The 21,953-nt window shown below is 50.7% G+C and overlaps 1 protein-coding gene across 1 annotated transcript in view; it reads right to left on the bottom strand.

Moving 5' to 3' along the window:
* LOC308160261 (tensin-2-like) overlaps positions 1 to 21,953 on the bottom strand; it is a gene marked incomplete at its 5' end in the record, with an annotated part of 45,056 nt that overhangs the window by 6,371 nt on the left and 16,732 nt on the right. The window contains 20 exon segments of the mRNA XM_080534179.1: positions 39 to 207; positions 523 to 749; positions 937 to 1,185; positions 1,344 to 2,421; positions 2,856 to 3,038; positions 5,530 to 5,659; positions 6,611 to 6,632; positions 6,634 to 6,684; positions 6,878 to 6,938; positions 7,180 to 7,292; positions 7,464 to 7,547; positions 7,795 to 7,859; positions 8,197 to 8,319; positions 8,491 to 8,541; positions 8,953 to 9,136; positions 9,392 to 9,441; positions 10,057 to 10,098; positions 10,789 to 10,827; positions 19,888 to 19,925; positions 20,409 to 20,514. Of these exon segments, the coding sequence (XP_080390305.1) occupies positions 39 to 207; positions 523 to 749; positions 937 to 1,185; positions 1,344 to 2,421; positions 2,856 to 3,038; positions 5,530 to 5,659; positions 6,611 to 6,632; positions 6,634 to 6,684; positions 6,878 to 6,938; positions 7,180 to 7,292; positions 7,464 to 7,547; positions 7,795 to 7,859; positions 8,197 to 8,319; positions 8,491 to 8,541; positions 8,953 to 9,136; positions 9,392 to 9,441; positions 10,057 to 10,098; positions 10,789 to 10,827; positions 19,888 to 19,925; positions 20,409 to 20,514 (3,065 nt within the window).

Below are 21,953 nucleotides of genomic sequence, written 5' to 3'. Positions count from 1 at the left end.
AGACCAATAGATAGATAGATAGATAGATAGATAGATACCTCTCCTGGGTGCGCAGTGGGCTGCTTGTGTGAACGGGGGTGGGCGGGCCCGAGAGGTCAGAGGGTGTGGAGCACGGTGCATGATGGGTATCTCTGTGCATACGCTTAAAGGAACCCTGGGAAATGTGGTCCCGCCAACCTACACTGTCACCTGACCCCCGTTGGCCATCTGATTGGACAGGGAGGGAGAGGAAGAGGAAGATAGGGAGGGAGAAAGAGAGGGAGAGGAAGAGAGAAATGATATGAAAATAATTTTCTTTTCAGTGAAAGTGTGCTTTGCATGTAACTTATTACGCACAGTGTCCATGGATGTTTTAAAGGACCCTTCTCATAAGGGTGTAGCCATTATTTCCTCTATTGGTTGATCATTGATAAAACATGCTGAAAAGACAACACATTCTGCCTACACCTTCTGAGAATCATTCCAAAAGGATAAATACATTGATTATATACAAAATAAATTGATAAAGTGGATTCAACTCACCAGTCTGGTTGTCTGTGGGATACTGCTGATGGTGGTGGGGGTCCTGGGGGGGCCCAGTGCTGTGGCTACAGGGGGGGACTGTGGTCATGGCTGTGGGGGGGGGCAGGGGGGAGGTGGACTCTGACTGGTAGCCAGAGGCGTAGCCCCTGCTCTCGGAGGGGGAGGGCTGGTAGGGGGAGCAGGGGCAGGCGGGGGGGTGGGGGGTCTGGTACCCACTACTGCTACTGCTGGAGGTGGGGAGGGATGGTTGGGTTTAGTTTTGGACATCAGGCATTCTTACAGATTTTGAAAAACTGTTGTAATTGAAAACACTGAGTTATAACTCGCTGTTAAAGTGTACATAGACACACACACACACACACACACACACACACACACACACACACACACAAACACACCCATAAACACACCCACCTGTATTTCAGGTCCAGGTGAGAGTGGGCGTGGGAGCGCGAGGGCTCTGGGTAGGCAGGGTGGCCGGACGGCAGGGGGTCAAAGTTGAACGCCGGGAGGTCATGACCCTGGGTGACCCCGTAGGATGACACAGTGGCTCTGCGGTGCCAATACTCCGCCTCTCTCTCCCTCTCCCACTGAAACTCCGCCTCTCGGTCCCTCTCCCAATGCAGCGACATCTCTCTTCCCCGCCTTAGTCGTACCAAATAATGACCAAATAATGACCAAATATTGCGTTTAATTCAAGATACCAGAATATCTCTTTAGCATGATTTAAGAAGAATAGAATAGAGTCTAACAGAAGAGTAGATTAGAATAGAACAGAATAGAATCTAACAGAAGAATAGAATAGGCAATTGTGGCTTCACCTCTCCCAGTGTAGATCTGCCCCTCTGGGTAACTCCGCCTCCTTGGGTCTCCTAAGCCCCACCTCCCGATGCTGTAGCTCCGCCTCTCTGTCCCAGTGGAAGCCCTCCCCCCGCTCCAGGCGCATGCCGTGATAGGCCGAGTCCTCTCTCCGAATACAGCAGTCCCTGCAGGGGCAGCCAGGGGGCGGTAGTCCGTCCAGCAGCAGCATGTCGTGGTAGGAGGGGCTGGGGGTCTTGGCGTGGTGAGGGTGGAGTGGGTGCGAGGTGGGGTGGTGGTATGGCCCGTAGTCCTCCCCCCTGCAGACCAGACGACCCTGGGGAGGGAGGGTGTGAGGGTGGGGGTGAGAGTGGGGGTGGGGGGCGAGCTCCTGGGAGGGGTAGAGGCACATAGTGTGGCGAGAGGGGGGCTCTGAGCAGGAGCGGTGCAGGTAGTGAGGGGGGGGGGGCGGGCCTTGCTGACGGTCCCAGACCAGGTCGGGGGGGGGCAGGGCCTGATGGGGGTGGGGGTGCGGGGGGCTGTAGTGCTGGCACAGGTCCATGTGGGAGGGGGGCACGGCTGGGCCGGCAGAGGACGAGGAGGGGTTGGGGGCCCCGGGGTGTCCATTGGTACCTCCGGCCCGGTCCAGGCAATACCCGTTGGGCATGAGGAGGGTGTGGTCGCAGCCAGGCTCGGCGCAGCGCTGGGAACGGTACCCGGCGCGGCAGGAGCATGAGCGGCCCAGTCTCAGCGTGCCCCCCCGCTCCGAGGGGGAGGAGTCTCCGTCATCCAGGATGGCCGTCTCTCTGTCTCGGTCACGCCCCTCCCCCCGCCTCCCCTCGATGCCCCCCAGTAGACGATCAAGCTCCTCCTTCTCCTGCCTCGTGGGGGGAGGGGGGCGGACAGGCTCGTCCTGGCGCTCTGGGTGGACGAGTGAGTGGGCGGAGTCAGAGCTTGGGGCTAGGTGATGATTGGCTCTCTTCTCTGTGCCAGCTGGGCTCCCATTGGTGGAGGAGGTCAGCGAACCGGAGCCTGGGCCGCGGCGCTTCTTCACCTGGGCGTACAGACTGCCGTCCAATGGACCTTTAGTGTGGGCGATGTCTGAGAGAGAAAAAAGGGAGAGAAAGAGAGAGAGAGACCATGTGTGTGTGATACCATTCCTAAGTCCATTCCATGCATTACAATGAGCCCGTCCTCAGATTTCTGCCTCCCCTGACAATGACTTGCTGAGGTCTGTATGACATAACAGAGATATACTGTATATACTGTATGTGTCTGTTTAGTTACCTAGTTACTGGCTGGTGAAATGTCTAAAGGACTAGTTACTGGCTGGTTAATATTCTAGAGGACTAGTTAATGGCTGGTTAACTAGAGGACTAGTTACTGGCTGGTTTAAGTTCTAGGGGACGAGTTACTGGCTGGTTAACTAGAGGACTAGCTACTGACTAGTTTAAGTTCTAGAGGACTAGTTACTGGCTGGTTTAAGTTCTAACGGGCTAGTTACTGGCTGGTTAACGTTTTAGAGGACTAGCTACCTTCCAGGCTGTCCTGGTACCGCTGGTTAAAGTTCTCGTACGAGTCCCAACGCACCACCGGGTCGGCTGTGTTGTAGTCAACGGTAACAGCTGGGTCGTTCCTCTGGTACTCTCTCCCTTTGATCTTCTCTGGACCGGATGAGAAGACAAACTCCACCGTGGCATCAGAGGGGAATCGCTCGTCTGAGAGGAGTAGAGGAGAGGAGGGGAGAGGACAGATGAGAGGAGAGGAGAGGACAGGAGAGGACAGGAGAGGCAAGGGGAGGTGAGGAGAGGAGGAGAGGGGAGGAGAGGAGGAGAGGGAGGAAAGGAGGGGGGACCATGAGAGGAGAGTAGGGGAGAAAAGAGGAGGAGAGGAAGGAAGAAGAGAAGGGAGGGAAAGAGAGGGGACAGGAGGTGGAGAAGAGAAGAGAGGAGACGAGAGAGAGAGAAGAGGAGGAGAGGTGAGGAGAAGAGAGGAGCAGTGGAGAGGAGTAGAAGAAAGGAGGGGAGAGCAGGGATGGAAAAAGAGGAGAGGTGGAGAGAGACAGTCAGCACATAAGCCAACTCTACAACAGATTGTGTCTTCAGAGCATTGTCTTACAACAGACTACGTCATCCGCTCAGAGCCTCAACCAACATGTGAAGTGAGACAATGGTCTTCAGAGATAATACTGCAGGGCCTACTGTTGTTATCAAAGACCAATACACAGGTGTTCTCCAAGTCTTTACAACATAATAATCATCCATTTCAAACGGTGGTATCTTTATCATGTACATGGGGAGCTGTAAGCTGTTTGGATGGTCTACTCTAACTGTATGTGTGTGTGTGTGTGTGTGTGTGTGTGTGTGTGTGTGTTCCATAGTGTATATTCCCTCTGTGCTTTCCAGTAAACACTCATGTTCATCTGGGAATGATCAGACTTTTCACAGAAGATGTTAGGAAAATGGGGAAATTAGCTATTGCACACACACACACACACACACACACACACACACACACACACACACGCACACACACACACACACACACACACACACACACACACACACACACACACACACACACACACACACACACACACACACACACACACACACACTGTATACATCCCCTATGTGAGTCACAGTGACAGGAACTTTGGAGAAACTTCTGTTTCACATTTACATGACGGTGGTAGTGAAAACCCCTGTTTCTCCAGGAGAACATTCCAGTCTGTGGTTAGGAGGGTGAACCATGTGAGATGAGTAACCATGTCTAAGACCTCCAGACTTGTGTTAGCTTCATTTGTCTACGGCTTTTAGCTCAGCTGGCTAAGTCTTGTGGAGCACAGTCGACCCATGTTTGAGGCAGCCTCCTTTCCAGACCCTTTCTGCTGCTCCCCTAGTGGGCCTCTGTGGATGGTGCAGATGGTGTTGGCCTGTCCCCAGACCTCTTCTGACCCTGCCTGCCCCCACACCCCAGACTCCCTGCCTGCCCCCATACCCCAGACTCCCTGCCTGCCCCCATACCCCAGACTCCCTGCCTGCCCCCATACCCCAGACTCCCTGCCTGCCCCCATACCCCAGACTCCCTGCCTGCCCCCAGACTCCCTGGCTGCCCCCCCCCCCCCCAGACTCCCTGCCTGCCCCCCCCCCCAGACTCCCTGCCTGCCCCCCCCCAGACTCCCTGCCTGCCCCCCCCCCCAGACTCCCTGCCTGCCCCCCCCCCCCAGACTCCCTGCCCCCCCCCCCCAGACTCCCTGCCTGCCCCCCCCAGACTCCCTGCCCCCCCCCCCAGACTCCCTGCCACACCCCAGACTCCCTGCCTGCCCCCCCCAGACTCCCTGCCTGCCCCCCCCAGACTCCCTGCCACACCCCAGACTCCCTGCCACACCCCAGACTCCCTGCCTGCCCCCACACCCCAGACTCCCTGCCTGCCCCCCCCAGACTCCCTGCCTGCCCCCCCCAGACTCCCTGCCACACCCCAGACTCCCTGCCTGCCCCCCCCAGACTCCCTGCCCCCCCCCCCCAGACTCCCTGCCCCCCCCAGACTCCCTGCCACACCCCAGACTCCCTGCCTGCCCCCACACCCCCAGACTCCCTGCCTGCCCCCCCCCCCAGACTCCCTGCCTGCCCCCCCCAGACTCCCTGCCTGCCCCCCCCCAGACTCCCTGCCCCCCCCCCCAGACTCCCTGCCACACCCCAGACTCCCTGCCTGCCCCCCCCAGACTCCCTGCCACACCCCAGACTCCCTGCCTGCCCCCCCCAGACTCCCTGCCTGCCCCCCCCAGACTCCCTGCCACACCCCAGACTCCCTGCCACACCCCAGACTCCCTGCCACACCCCAGACTCCCTGCCCCCCCCCAGACTCCCTGCCTGCCCCCCCCAGACTCCCTGCCTGCCCCCCCCAGACTCCCTGCCCCCCCCCAGACTCCCTGCCTGCCCCCACACCCCAGACTCCCTGCCACACCCCAGACTCGCTGCCATAAACCCAGACCAGCACTCCCTCCCTGCCACCCCAGCCCCCCTCTGCCTCCCCATACCAGACCCCCCCTCCCTGCCCCCCCTGTACCCTACTGATACAGGCCTAGTCCAACTCTCCCTCTGACCCCAGACCACTCCTGACCCCTAGCCCCCCTCCCAGCACCCCCCCCCCCCCCCTACCCTCAGCCTCCCCCACACCAAACCCCTCCTGCCCGCCCACCACACCTACCGGTACAGGCCTGGTCTAGCTCTCCCTTCCCAAACCACAGCTGAGCTCCGTGGATGGTGCAGGTGTGGAACTGCAGTCTGAAGACCGTGTCTCTCTCTGCATTCTGGACCCGCCTGTGGTAGCACTTCACCTGCAGGGGGCGCCAGAGAGGAGGAGAGGGAACACAACAACACATCAACATCAGCTGTGAGAAGAAGAGAAGGAGAAGGGGTTTCGCTGTCCAGAAATCACCCCTACGGACTAACAGGGGGATCCGCCCCCCCCCCCCCCCGTTCTACTCTATTCTAATGTATCCTTTCACTCATGTAGTGGCCAGGGTGAATAAAGTCACCCAAATTGTCAACATTCAAGAGTGTCAAGGGTGACATTATTCAACAAAAATACATTATGATCCTTCAAAGTTGCTAGGTACCGGTATATCCCACAATACCACAATACAACATAGGTGTAAGGGCTAGAGGTTATTACTGGACAATGCTAAGGAGTAGAGGAGCATCATGCTTCAGGTGGATTAAAGCAGCCTCCCGGGAAGAACCCGCAGCCTCTCGGGCAGAACCAACAGGACCACCAACAGCTTCTTCCCCTCAGCTGTCAGACTTTTGACTCTAAACTCTACACCGTCTCACTGACCACATAGTTACAGTTGTGTTCTGTGTAGATCATGCTGTACATAGCCCATCCCTGTGTATCATAGGCCACAGCCTGTATTTTTGTATTGTTGTATACTATCATTATATACGATATATGTATCATATGTATCATAGCCTGTACAATTGCACATTGTATATAATCTCAATGTATATATACCACTGCACATCCAGTCACCATTGTATGACATGGTATGACATTGCAAATCACGCTACCATTTTGCACTTTACTGTATAGATTGCTGTAAATACTGCTACTTATCACTGCAATATAATTGCTATTTGTTGCACTTCTGGTTAGACTCACAATAATTTCATTGCATTGTCTTGTACTATGTAATGACAATAAAGTTAATCTAATCTAATCTAAAACTCCTTTCCATTTTCTCTCTCTCTCTCTCTCTCTCTGTATGTAAATGAATATGATCACTCACCATAATGTCCCCCTTCAACAAGTGCTGGCTCAATGGTCACACACAGTCTCCTACCCCCAGAGCCCTGCAGGTCACTGTGGAACACACACACACACACACACACACACACACACACACACACACACAGAGAGATAGAGAGAGAGGGGGGGGTGTTCAGGCACATACACAAAGTTAGTAATATACATGGCCTACCAGTGTAGTTGGTTGAAGACATGAAGCAGGGGAGGCTGGTGGAGCCTCCACTGGTGTGAAGTGTTTCAGACTCACTAGATCCCGGAGGTGTAGACCAACTGCATGGACTGGTAAATCTTCAGGAAGGGGAAGTAACCTAGGCAATGACACAGAGGTTCAGAATGTTCAGAATGTCTGTCCTCCTCTGCCTGGTCTTAGAACATAAACAGACGCGCGTGTGCGTGTGGAGGAGGGTGACCCTGACTTACCATCTGAATACACTGCTAGCATTCAGAGGGCTATAGCTCAGAGCCTCGTGTCCCGACACGCACGCACACGCACACGCACGCGCACACACACACACACACACACACACACACACACACACACAGCCTCACCTCCGTCGGCCTGGAAGTTGGGGAGCGTAGGGATGAGGACCTGGTGGAGGAAGAGAGGGCTACTGTTCATCTTGATCGCCCCGGAGAGCAGCCCCCCGAAGTAATAGATATACCTGAGAGAGAGAGAGAGAGAGAGGGGGGGAGAGAGAGAGAGAGATGTAGACAGAGGGAGAGAGAGTGAGAGAGAGAGGGAGAGGGGGAGAGAGAGTTGAATATGAGGTTGATGTGTTGGCTGGTTGTAATGAAAACATACAGTGAATAACACAACAGAGTCCTTCAGGTACCTGTTTTGGGACGGCTGGAGAGAGGAGGACACTTTGTCTTCACAAAACTTCCTCATGGCTAGGGTACTGAGGGCCTGGTCCGCCCTGTGAACACACACACACACACACACACACACACACACACACAAGCACAGGGCTGAGTCCATATAACCAAAGTTCATCGAAAGAATCATACAACTTTAATCCACCATTTCTCCCCTGGGCCTAGACCCAACCCTGAACATGGCTGCAGCCACCTGGAGCTGCAGAAACAGTCAGTGTCCACTGTTACAGCACTAAACCCACCATCAGCCAGGATACTGTGGTGTGTGAGGGCTCAGCCCAGACTCACCCTGCTGAGATCTTGCTGTAGTGCATGTAGGCGGCGATGATCACTCCTGTTTTACCCATGTTGCCCTGTGGGAGGAAGACGAGGGGCCGTGAGGACATTATAGTGACATGTGACATGTAAAACGACATGTCTCAGATTCAAGGATAGTAATGTATGACCGGGGATGGAACATAAAAGGGAGAAACTGCTGTACCACTGAACTGTACCACCGAACCACTAAATTCACTAGAAGTATTCAGCTCAATGCCATCTCATTCCCTCTAACCCTGGTTCTGACCCCCGTTTCTAACCCCTGGTTATGAGTGTGTAAGTGTGTGAGTGTGTGAGTGTGTGAGTGTGTGAGTGTGTGAATGTGTGTATGTGGGTCTGTATGTGTGTGTGTGTATGTGTGTATCCTCTGACCTTGCAGTGCAGCACCACCACATGCTGGGGGTCTGACGTCAACCAGGTCTCCATGGCTTTGCACATAGCACAGATCTTATCCAGTGGAGGAGCGTGGCGGTCTGGCCAGCCGAAATCATGGACCTGTGAGGGGAGGGGGCGAGGAGGTGGAGGGGGGAGAGAGGGGGAGAGAGGGAGAGGGAGAAGGAAGGACATTCGAACATTAGAACATGAGTACACTAGATAGCCTAGAGTGAATGACCTAGAGTCATTCATTGATAAACAGATATATAAACATAAATCATAATATGCTACCTTTGCATTCATGCGGGTGATGTCATGCCGTCTTTCAGACAGGTTGAAGAGCTGAGAGGAAATTAAAAACATAGCAGTTAGATACTGTATATGACGTGCTCTCAACATTAACATATACAGTACCAGTTAAAAGTTTGGACACACTTCCCCATTCAATTGAGTGTCCAAACTTTTGACTGGTAGTGTATACAAAAACAAACAACAACCAAAAGCATGTCTAGTTGTCACTAGTGGACAACACAACACAACAGCACTGAGGGAGGCTGGTGGAGGCAGAAATCGGGCTCAATTGAATGCATGGAACACACATCTTTGATACCATTCCTCATTCCATTCCATGCATTACAAGGAGCCCGTCCTCCGATTTCTGCCTCCACCAGCCTCCCCTGGACTGCAACAACAAAGAACACAACGCTGTCGAAGAAGAGATAAGAAAGAGAGAAAGAGAGAGGTTTGCCTCACCAGAAACTTGTCCTGGTGTTTGGACTTGAGCATGGAGGCCACCTCCTTGAGGTTGATGCGATACCTCTGTTCCTCCAGCAGAGGGGGGAAGAACACAGAGATGATCCTCTCTGTGATGTAGGTCAAGTCAAAGTCATAGTGGCGCTCCATCACACGGTCCATCACACGGTCCACACTGAAGCTCCTGGAGAGGGAAGAACAGAGTTATCTATCTAGCTTCATCCAAAGGAGGTCTGGAATAACATGTCCATGGAGAGTCTGAGGAAGAGAGAGAGAAAGAGAGACAGAGAGACAGACAGAGTGAGAGAGAGAGAGAGAGGGGAGAGAGACAGAGAGAGAGAGAGAGTGAGAGAGAGAACAATAGTGAGACAGACAGACAGTGAGAGAGAGAGAGAGAGAGAGAGAAAGGGGGGGGGGGGTGAGAGAGAGAGAGAGTTACCTGGGCAGGGTGCTTCTCTGCTTGGTGTAGGTCAGAGACTTGGTGGAACCCTGCAGACAGAAACAACATCAAATATGTGACCCTACTCTCTAGACACCTGTCCACCAAGTGAACATCAACAACCACAATGAACAGTATTTCAATTGGCAATATTTAAATGAACAGTATTGCCAGTATATAATTTGTTTGAGGACCTAATACTGTTAATTGAAATACTGCTCATTGAAATACTGCTCATTGAAATACTGCTCATTGAAAAACTGCTCATTGAAATACTGCTCATTGAAATACTGCTCATTGAAATACTGCTCATGGACAGATGCATGTTGTGATGGAGCCTGTGGTGGTTTGTGGTTTGTGGTGAACACCTGGTGAAATGATCATGTTGAAGCCATGAATCCACCAAGCCCAGGGAGTGTGATAAACACAGCTCTGTCTGTGGTCTGATTCATACTCATGAGAGGAACAGTCTGAGGTTAGAGGAAGGAGGGATGTGTCTGCTCCTCTCACTTGGTGTTGGATGTGCTGGAATGGTGCGTGTGTGTGTGTACTTGTGTGTGTGTGTGTGTGTGTGTGTGTGTGTGTGTGCACACGTGTGTGTGTGTGTGTGTGTGTGTGTGTGTGTGTGTGTGTGCGTGTGTTTGTGTCTGGTAAAGTCTTCTTACCAGGTGTTGTATGTGTCGAGACGGGGCTGTCCCTCTGCGCTGCTGTAGGGAAGACAGACAGATAAACAGTCAGACAGACAGACAGGCAGGCAGACAGGCAGGCAGACAGTCAGATAGAAAGTCAAATAAACAGACAGACAGACAGACAGACAGTCAGACAGTCAGATAGACAGTCAGACAGACAGACAGTCAGACAGACAGGCGGACAGACAGGTAGACACAGACAGTCAGATAGAAAGTCAGATAAACAGACACACAGACAGACAGACAGTCAGACAGTCAGACAGACAGTCAGACAGACAGGTGGACAGACAGGTAGACAGACAGTCAGATAAAAAGGCACACAGACAGACAGACAGACAGATAGACCGTCAAACAGTCAAACAGAAAGGCAGACAGACAGGAAGACAGACACAGGCAGATAAATAGGCATGCAGACAGACAGATAGTCTGTCAAACAGTCAAACAGACAGACAGACAGATATTCAGACAGGCAAGCACACAGACAGACAGACAGGCAGACAGACCGACAAATGGACAGACAGACAGATCGACAGACAGACAGACACACAGACAGACATACATATAGACAGACAGACAGGCAGACAGACAGACAGATATAATGCAACTAACAGACTTGAATGCATCAAACATCAACTGTGTGAATCAAGGGGGGACAGTTTCAAGTGCTGAAAGAAAGAGAAGAAAAAGAAGGAGAAGAAAGTTACTGACCAGATCAGAGGAGGGTGCTGGGACACAGGATGTGGACACCTGAAACAGAGAGACAGACGAACATTATTAGAAACAGGATGTCATACACACACACACACACACACACACACACACACACACACACACACACACACACACACACACACACACACTTTGAGGCCGTCCCTTGTGGCCTCCCCTGATGTTCATGCAGCTTGTTTTTGTTGCCTTTTCTCCAGGAAAGAAAGAAGTAAGAGAGGGAGGGAGGGAGGGTGCGTTATACAGTACATTCAGGTGGAAGGGAGGGGGAGTGGAGGGTGGAGCAGCTGGAGAGAGGAAGAGAGAGAGGGAGAGACAGAGATAGAGATAGTCGGAGAGGAAGAGATGTGTCGGTGGAGGAAATGCTCCCTCAGACGGAGAGATAAAAGACCATAGTAAGACCATGAAAACATCCACCACACACACCACACTCACGCGCACACACACGTGACTGTCCCATGTGCGGAGGGCCCTAGGCGTTGCCCTTTGACCCCAGGAAGTGGAAGAGAGAGGCGGTGACAGCAGCAGAGCCAGGGTAAAAGACCTCAGTCATGCTTACGTAATGATACACAGAACCAGTGTGTATGTGTGTGTGTGTGTTCCAGTGTTTCCGCTCCCCAGCCCTGTCTGGTCTGTTTGTTTGTTTGGCTACAGGAAAGGGCAAGGGCTTGTATATCTTATTGTACACAGAGGGAAGTCAGAGGCCTTGAATAGGGGTGTGTCCCCCCTCTGTGTGTGTGTGTGTGTGTGTATGTGTGTGTGTGTGTGTGTGTGTGTGTGTGAGTGTGAGTGTGTGTGTGTGAGGTCAGTTAAATAGGTCTTGGCTAGGTGTCACCGTGTGTGTGAGAGAGAGAGAGAGAGAGAGAGAGAGAGAGAGAGAGAGAGAGAGAGAGAGAGAGAGAGAGAGAGAGAGAGAGAGAAAGAGAGAGAGAGAGTGAGAGACAGAGAGAAACTTATTTCTGTTTGATTCCATTTCATGCTACGACCCCCGCTCAGTTATCTACCCACTGGGCCGTCTCACTGCTTGAAGCAGACATCATTCCTCATCACGGACCACAGCAGATCTGCGCTCTGGTTGGCTGAGGGAGCGGAGCTTGTGACAACAACAAACACACAGACAATGTTTGTGCCGAGCACACAACAAGAATAGGACTGGTGTTTAAAACAGATCTGGGGAGGCTTGTGGAGGTCAAATCAGAGGATGGGTTTGATACCATTCCTCATTCCATTCCATGCATTACAATGAGCCCGTCCTCTGATTTCTACCTCCACTAGCCTCCCCTGATAAGGATGTAGGAGAGAGATTCAACCATGACCATTTGAGAAAGAACATGGAAATACTCAGCTAACAAGGCAGCACTTATACAACTACCCACTCTCTTTGTCTCTCTTCCTTTCTCTTTCTCTTTCTCTCTCTCTTTCCCTTTTTTCTCCCTCTCTCACAGTCTCTTTCAGTCTCTCTGTTCCTCTTTCCTCTCCTCCACCTTAGCCAGTTCTCTCTCTCCATATCCTCCTTTTTCCTATTTCCCTTCCAAACTCTCCTCCCTCTCCAACATTTTATTTCCCTGTCGTTCTCCAATAATCCTTCTATCCAGCATTTTCCCTCACCCTCTCTCCTCCTCTCTTCCCCCTCTCTCTCCCTGTCAAACTTTCCCTCTCCGAACAGCATTAATCCGCCCTCCCACCCTCCCCTCCTCTTTCACCCTCACTCCCTGCCCTCCCCAGTCCCATTTTCCTCCCTTTTCATCTCCCCTACCCTCACTGAGAGTGATGGGGCCCTACAGGGGAGTACCTCGCCTTTCCTCACCCCCACTCTCCCTCTCTCACCCTCCCTTCCCCCAACCCAGAGAGGTGGGGCCTACAGCAGGGGAGTACTATGCCTTTCCTCACTCCTGCTCCTCCTTCCTCCCCCCTGGCCCTTAGTGAGAGCGAAATGGTCTACTCTCCCCTTCTCTCACCCTCACTCCCCCCTCTCTCACCCTTCTCCCCCCTGAGGGGGCCTACAGCAGGGGAGTACTAGGCCAGAACAAACACACAGGATTCCATCTCGTGGGCCAACACTTACGCACACACTTCCTGTCAGGGCTAGCCACCCCCCCCCCCACCCTCTCTCTCTTTCTCTCTCTTTCTCCATTAATTGTCCTCCCTCTGCGGGCCCAGCTGGTGAGGTTCACTCTTAACCCCCCCAGCAGCTTTGATCTGTCCTAACTAGCAGTAGCTACAGCAATAGCTAGTAGCAGCTTTTATCCATCAACGCTAAGTAGCATAGCCGTTGCTATAACTAGCAGCTTTTATCAATCATAGCTGAGCACCATAGCCATAGCTAGCAGCAGCTTTTATCAATCAGAGCTAAGCACCATAGCCATAGCTACAAGCAGCAGCTTTGATCCATCAAAGCTAAGCAGCATGGCTAAAGCACTAATGCGCTCAGTCTACATGGATTCAGAGCTATGAGAACTAACCATGAGGTAGCACTCATAGTATGTTATTAGTGTGTGTGTGTGTGTGTGTGTGTGTGTGTGTGTGTGTGTGTGTCTGTGTGTGTCTGTGTGTGAGGGAGAGTGTGATGGGGAGATACTAGGGTGCATTAGTGAACAAAAAGGACCTGCTTTAGGGCTGACTGACACTAAACGGTTCTGTAAGTGGAGAAGAGGGGGAGTAGTGAGGGAGGGAGAGAGAGGGAGACGAGGGAGAGAGAGAAGGAGACGAGGGAGAGAGAGAGGGAGGGAGGGAGTGTACTGTAGTCAGGGGAGGAAGGGAGGAGAGTCAGGAGGAGAACATGCATGGAAGAGTATGTAAACAGTAGCTTTAATGAGTTGGACTGCAGCCAAGTCCACTTCCTCCACCCTCCCATCTCATCCCTTCATCGTGTTCTGTTCCGCCCTCCATCTCATCCCTTCATCGTGTCCTGCTGCACACGTTCCAGTCACTTCCAGCTCCACGGGGTATGTCTGCTCGGTCTGTACTACATCAACTTAAGTGTTCAAGTCTTAGTAGAGGTACCTTACTGTGTGTCTCTGTGTGTGCCAGCCAGCGGAGGCTGGAGAAAATCTGAAGACGGACTCATTGTAATCCATGGAATGGAATGAGCAATGGTATGAAACAGTGGTATCACACATGTGAGTTTGATACCATTCCTCACCAGCTTGATTGTTTATTATTTATTATCTATAAATACTTATATTTATTTTTTGATAACATCAGCAATACATATAAAGCAGTTCCAGCTGCGGACAGACCTTTCACACATAATATGTGTGTAAGGTCTTTATGTTGTGTTATTTATGTTGTGATTCTCCTTCAGAAGTCTCAATAAAGAAACCCAGGAGAACATCTCTCGGCCAGCGCCTGTGTCCTGACTATTAACCTCACATCAATCACCTGCCCTAAGCCGGTAAGAACATTCTGGATCATTCCAGACATAAGGCCCCTTAATCATTCCAAGGTGGGCTGCTGTCTCTCTCTGTCTCTGGGAGGGAGCTTGTCTGTCTCTGTTAGTGAGCTTGTCTGTCTGTCTGAGCTGTGAGAGGTGGGCTCCTGTCTGTCTCTCTCTATCTCTGACATGGGAGCAAGCCTATCTGTCTCTCTTTCTCTGGGAGTGAACATGTCTGTCTGTATTTCTCTGTCTCTGAGAGGGAACCTGTCTGTCTCTCTGTCTGTCTCTGGGAGCGAATCCTGTCTGTCTGTCTCTCTGTCTCTGAGAGGGAACCTGGCTGTCTGTCTCTCAGTCTCTGAGAGGGAACCTGTATGTCTCTCTCTGTCAGTCTCTGGGAGCAAGCCTGTCTGTCTCTCTTTCTCTGGGAGTGTACCTGTCTGTCTCTCTTTCTCTGGGAGTGAACACGTCTGTCTGTCTCTCTGTCTCTGAGAGGGAACCTGTCTGTCTCTCTGTCTGTCTCTGGGAGCGAATCCTGTCTGTCTGTCTCTCTATCTCTGACAGTGAGCCTGTCTGTCTGTCTCTCTGTCTCTGAGAGGGAACCTGGCTGTCTCTCTCTGTCAGTCTCTGGGAGCAAGCCTGTCTGTCTCTCATTCTCTGGGAGTGAACCTGTCTGTCTCTCTGTCTCTGTCTCTGAGAGCTAACCTGTCTGTCTCTCTGTCTCTGTCTCTGGCAGGGAACCTGTCTGTCTGTCTGTCTCTGTCTCTGGCAGGGAACCTGTCTGTCTCTCTGTCTCTGTCTCTGGCAGGGAACCTGTCTGTCTCTCTGTCTCTGTCTCTGTCTCTGGCAGGGAACCTGTCTGTCTCTCTGTCTCTGTCTCTGGGAGGGAACCAGTCTGTCTCTCTGTCTCTGGGAGAGAACCTGTCTGTCTCTCCGTCTCTGGGAGGGAACCTGTCTGTCTCTCTGTCTCTGGGAGAGAACCTGTCTGTCTCTCCGTCTCTGGGAGGGAACCAGTCTGTCTGTCTCTCTGTCTCTGGGAACGGGCCTCTCGGTAGGGAGTCGTGAGAACATTAGAGGGGGGCATGAAGACCTGGTCTGGTAGAAACGGCTGTCGGAATTACCTCTCAATCCCTCTGGCTTACAGAGTCCACTCTCTGTTCACATTAGGAATTATCTCACTCCACTCCCCTCTCTCTCTCTTTCTCTCTCTCTCTCTCCCTCTTTCTCTCTCTCCACAGCTGAGGGTAGAGGAGAGATGTGTGTGCAGGGGTCATACGTCCCTCTGGTGTCTCTAAAGACTGTGTGGGATGAGAGTCCCTGTCCTGGAGCCAGAGTCAACACTGACCACAACAAACTCCTCAATACACCCCACCCCTCCATTCCTCTCTCTCTCTCTCTCTCTCTCTCTCTCTCTCTCTCTCTCTCTCTCTCTCTCACACACACACACACACTCACACACACACACACACGCACACACACACACACACACACACACACACACACACACACACACACACACACACACACACACACAGTCTATCTCTCTCTCTCCCCCATCCTACCCTCCTCCAAGCCAAACAAGCTCTCAAAGAGCAACAGAGGACAGAAATAAACAACAGTAAATAAACAGCAGAAGAAATCATCAGTGGGGTGAAGATTGCCATCAACAATGGAAAAATCCCCAGTGAACCGACCTAACCACAGAGTTTTAATAGATCCTGATGTCCACCTCTTCCTCTTCCGTCCATCACCCCCCCCCCCCCCCGACCCCCTCGCCCCCTCTGTGGGGTACACTGGCTTCATACTGCAGTGGGAACAGTCACTGTCTAGTTTACCCTGTCTTACCCAACCCCCCCTCCAACCCCCTTCCCTTCTTTCTCTCTCTTTCCCTCTCGCCATTTCTCTCTCCCTCCCTCTCTCTTGCTCCACTCTCTCCCTCTCTCTGGTTGATAATAATAACAATAATAATAATAATAATAATAATAATAATAATAATAACAATAATAATAATAATATTAATAATAATAATAATAATAATAATAAGACTGTGAGTCCTGATTTGTCTAACTGTCTAACTAGCTTTTTTGTCTTTTCTAACTGTCTAATTAGCTTAGTCTTATTCTCTCTCTCTCTCTCTCTCTCTCTCTCTTCTCTCTCTCTCTCTCTCTCTCTCTCTCTCTCTCTCTCTCTCTCTCTCTAATTAGCCAGTTCTGTTCCCTCTCTCTGACCTCAGGGTCTTAGATTCTGGCTGGGCCCCAGACCTGCTAATCCTGCTGTCACGCTTATGGTTGTACCAATGTCAGCTTCACAACACTGACTCACTCTCTGGCCACCACACACTCACAACCCTCTATATCTATCTACCTATCTATCTATCTATCTATCTATCTATCTATCTATCTATCTAAATAAAAAATTGTCTGAGAGACAGACAGACAGGCAGGCAGGCAGACAGACACAGACAGACAGACAGGCAGGCAGGCAGGCAGGCAGACAGGCAGGCAGACAGACAGAGAGACAGACAGATAAACAGGCAGGCAGGCAGGCAGGCAGGCAGGCAAACAGACAGACAGACAGCCAGACAGACACAAACAGAAAGATAGGCAGGCAGACTGGACAACTGGGACTCTCTGTGACTCACGGCCTGCTGCATCATCCTTATCATCCCTATCATAGTGTTGTTCCCAGACACTTCCGCCAAAATGTGTGAGGTCTGGTGAACCAATGCGTCAAACCTGACCTTTCTTCAGCCAATAGAAAGAGCATTGAAAATAGACAGCAAATAGGCTTTACTTCAATCAATCATCTCCCACAGCAACCCCCCCCCCCACCCCTCCGGAGCTACGCCTCGCAGCCGTGTGATTTGCTGAAATCAGATAATGAGAACTATTTTTTCACCCCCACTAAAGCTAAGTTTTAGTCATTTTTATTCCATGTGTATGCCTGCTGCCTGAATACTGCAGCGGACGTATCTATCCCTGCGTTATTGGGCAGCTGGTCATGGCAACATTCCCTAACCTTTAACCCCCCCCCCGGCACTGCACCCCACACACACAGATAAGGAGGGTCTGTTCTCTCTGCCAAGAACACAGTGACATACAACAGTGAGATGTGTGTGTGTGTGTGTGTGTGTATGTGTGTTTGTGCGTATGTTTGGTGTATGTGTGTGTGTGTGTGTGTGTGTGCGTGCGTGTAGTCCATAGTGCCGTAGTGAACTCCTTCATTACAGATGAGAGATGAGCCAGCTGTGGGTTGTTTTTAGACAACGACGACCACAGGACCAACTCAACAGAAGAAGAACAGACTTCTCTCCTTTTTCTTTCATCTCTTTTTGCTTTCTGGGAAGTGAAGACAGAGGGGTTTTCCCAGAAGGACCATCGCCAGGACGCCAGGACGGTGAAGGACGAGGTCCTTTTGTCATCCTGCGCCCATGGCAACAGTTGTTGCGTGTCAGAGATATACAAGCGTAATGAGTAAACACAATGGCTAACAGATGCCCTCCGAAGCAAGACGTGTTCAAACACACACACACACACACACACACACACACACACACACACAGCCACAGGCGTGATCCTAACTCAAGATCACACACAGAACACCAACATTTGTGTAAATCTTGCATTGATGTCAATGTGAAATAAGTATTATGATTCAATTTACGCACTTGGATCTCGAGTTAGGATTCCACTCAATGTGATTAATACACTCACACAGAGATGCTATGTGATTAACACACACGCATGCGCATGCACACGCGCACGCACACACACACACACACACACACACATCTGTCCTCTGATTTCTACCTGCAGCAGCCTCTCCTGTGGTGCTCCATGCACACCTCCGCCACACAGTCAAGGTTGGTGCTAACCACTACCAAATGGACCAACTGAGTTAAAGATCTTACAGTAATGACCCTACATTACAGGAAACTACAACATGTTCAACATACAACAGATCTGAGATCACAAACTGGCCTCATGATGTCAATGCCAAACTCTCTCTTTCTCAGTAACTAAGGCTAAGGTTATTATTCCACTAAAGTGGCAGTGGTCTATTTAAACAAATCCTTCAGCTGATCAGGGGCAGGAGGTAACAGGAAGTGACAGGAAGTGACAGAACACAGCAGTGGTGTGTCATGTGTCGAGGATTTACTGGAAGTGGTTTCAGAAAGCCCCATGGCGACAGCTCTCCTGAATTAGTGCTTCCTAAATGGTCACACACACACACACACGCACATGCACGCGCACACACACACGCACATGCACGCGCGCACACACACACACACACACACACACACACACACACACACACACACACACACACACACACACACACACACATACACACACACACACACACACACAAACACACAAACACACACACACACACACACACACACTAACACACACACACACACACACACACACACACACACATACACACACACACCCCAGAGGGCTGGCCTCGCCCTTCCAAGTTCCTGGGCTGGACCGATGCCTATCTATGCTATTACCAGTCATCACGGGCGTTTCCGCTCATCAATGCACAGATGGGGCTTGGCCCCAAATGCGTCGTGCGAGTGTGGCGCAGAGGACCAAACCGCAGACCATGTTATCCTGGATTGCCCGGTGTACCACCCACCCAATGGGATGCATGGTCTGTCGGTATTAGATGACGAGACGATGACGTGGCTTCTGGAGGGGTGTCCAGAAATATAGCCCGGGTGAGCCCCTCAACCAGGTCTCGGGGTGGTAAAAGGGTAGCCCCTCGGCCCCGAGCCTGGTGGAGTGGAGAGGAAAACAACTACCCATATGCCGAAGAAGAAGACCAGTCATCACACTATCACACTATCTCTTGGCTGCTAGTAATAGCATGGAGAGCTAGCTATGGCTACTGGGCACAACAAGTCAACAGTTATGGCTAGTAACTAGTAATACCAGTAAACACACTGATACTGAAAAAACGTATGCTGTTTATTACCTCTCAATGTACTTCCCATATGAATTAAATGAAATCTGAATTGGATCCCAATCCTACTGTCCTGAATGAACAAACAAATGAATGAATGAGCAAATAAACAAACAAAAAACAAACAAACAAACAGACGATAGCACCCCTGTTGGGTATTCAATCAACGTCGCTAAAGGAAAATCTTGTCTTATTATTGCGAGACTTTATAAAAAATAAAAATAAAATAAAAAAAACGTTGATGGAATACCCCCCTGCTCTCCTCAGACAGAGAAAGCTGCTGCCACAGCCATGGCTGCAGGGTACATGTTTGACACTTGTCTGCTTCCATGACGGCTGGCACCCACCCCAACGCCCCAACCCCGGGCAACACTGGCATTCAGTCCTTCATCAATGCCTCTTTCACAGCATGGCGCTGGGCTAGGGCGCGGTCCCTGCTCTCCCTTCCTCTTCCCTCTGCTCCCCTCTGCCCGGGGGGGGGGGGGGGAGAAGGGAACAGAGAGGCCTTCTTCACACCACTGGGACGACTGTCAGTCTGAACCCCCAGCTACAGCTCAGAGGAGGTGAGCTGTCCCTACAGGACCTCTCAGTGTGTGTGTGTGTGTGTGTGTGTGTGTGTGTGCGCCCTGAGTTGGCCTGGTACCATACACACACACACACACACACACACACACACACACACACACACACACACACACACACACACATGGCCTCTCAGTGGGTCTGAGTCTTACCTTTGCCTCGCATTTCCTGTGGGTGGCTGTTTTACACACTGAAGAGAAAAGGATGACAAGAGAGGGGGAGGGGGGGAGAGAGGGGTAGAAGAAGAAAGACACAAATTAGTTGATATGGAATACTTCCTTGACTGAAATTCAATTTCGAATACTGGATATAATACAATCAGTAGCAGAGTTAGTTAGTACATTAGAGTAGAGCAAAGAAGAGTATAATACATTAGAGTAGAGTGGAGTAGAATAGAGTACAGTAGAATAGTGTAGAGTACAGCAGAGTAGAGTACAGTAGAGTACAGTAGAGTAGAGTACAGTAGAGAAGAGTAGATTAGAGTACAGTACAGTAGAGTAAAAAGTAGAGTGCAATAAAGTACAGTACAGTAGAGAACAGTTGAGTACAGTACAGTACAGTAGAGTACAGTAGAGTAGAGTACAGTAGAGTACAGTACAGTACAGTACAGTAGAATACAGTAGAGTACAGTATAGTGTATAGTATAGTAGAGTATAGTAGAGCAGACACTCACCTCTACAGAAGGAGCCGACGTGTTCCACACTCTGTCGACACACTCCACACTGTCTCTTCTTCTTAAATGTCTTCTCCTTGAAGACATGGGGCTCCCCCTTCCCCGTCTGCTGATACACACACGCACACACACACACACACACACACACACACACACGCACACACGACAGACAGACACACAGACACAGAGGACACATTGTTAGAAAATAGTAGTGACATACACTTTCCTGACTGTTTCCTGACTTTCCTGTGCGCGCGCACACACACACACACACACACACACACACACACAGACACAGACACAGACACACACACACACACACACACACACACGCACACACACACACACACACAAAGGCTCACAAAGGCTTTGAGCATGTAAACCATTTAGAGGTGTGGGTTTAGCATGTGTCATGGGTGGGTAGCTAGGTGAATGCTCAGAGAACACAAGAGCACAGCTCTCTAATGCCACTGCGAAAACAACAGGTACTCTGTGTGCGTGTGTTAGGGCTGCACGATTTGGGGGAAAAATCGAATTGCGATTATTTGGACAGATATCGCGATTGCGATTAATTTGCGATTATTTTTTTTTAAAATAGCAAAAAAATAAATAGAAAAAAATAAAAAAATAAAGGGAGTTTTTTTTTAAAGTGTGGCCATATCTCCGGCTAGGAAGGTCGTATCAACGTGCAGTTTGTTTGTACGTCTTCAGGGGACTTAGAGGCTCCCTCCTCTAGCACCACCACAGCCCGAGCTACGAGTGAAAGAACTAAACTTACATTGGGTTGCTTTAAAGTTGGGTTGCTTTAAAATCAAGTCGACTCTGAAACACTAGTTTGTTTAACTTTGTTAGACTGGGCTACGGGACTTTCACTCAACTCTCCCTTTCTGACCGCACACCCGTCATACAGCTGCCTGTGGTACTTTTTCAAGTGCTGATATAGGTTTGTGGTGTTGCCTCTGGATGTAGCGACTGTTCCACGACAGGTCGTGCACAACACCTGTTTTTGTTGCACATCAGTCGTCCTAAATCCGAAATACTTCCACACAACAGAAGTGCTGCTTTTCTTCGGGACTAAATCGTCCAACGTTGCTTCTGGTTCTGCTGAAGCCATTATCCACCATGAATGTTGCTATTGCTAGCTACCAAAACGTGGGCGTTTCACGTGCGATGTTGTTGGTGTGCGTTCATTGACGTTGACGTTCATTGTTGACGTTCATTGACGTTGACGTTCATTGACGTTGAATCCGACGCGCTGTATGACGTATCCCATACGGGTAGTGGATAGTGAGTTGGACTTGTGATCGGAAGGTTGTGAGTTCAAATCCCGCCTGAAACCACACCACTACTAGTGTGCCCTTGAGTAAGGCACTTAGCCCTCAGTTACTCCAGGGGGAATGTCCCTGTAATTCGTAATTGTAAATCGTTTTGGATTAAAAAAGCGTCTGCTAAATGGCAAAAAAAAAAAAAAAAAAAAAAAAAAAATCGCAGGCAAATCGCAGGCTTTGCGATTAGCTAATCGCGTCATTTCAAATCGCGATTTCG

The sequence above is a fragment of the Nansenia antarctica genome (genome assembly GCF_963989245.1).
Source record: "Nansenia antarctica genome assembly, chromosome: 6".
Classification (NCBI taxonomy): domain Eukaryota; kingdom Metazoa; phylum Chordata; class Actinopteri; order Argentiniformes; family Microstomatidae; genus Nansenia; species Nansenia antarctica.
Note: the sequence above shows the minus strand (reverse complement) of the source record. Positions and strands in the feature narration are given on the sequence as shown.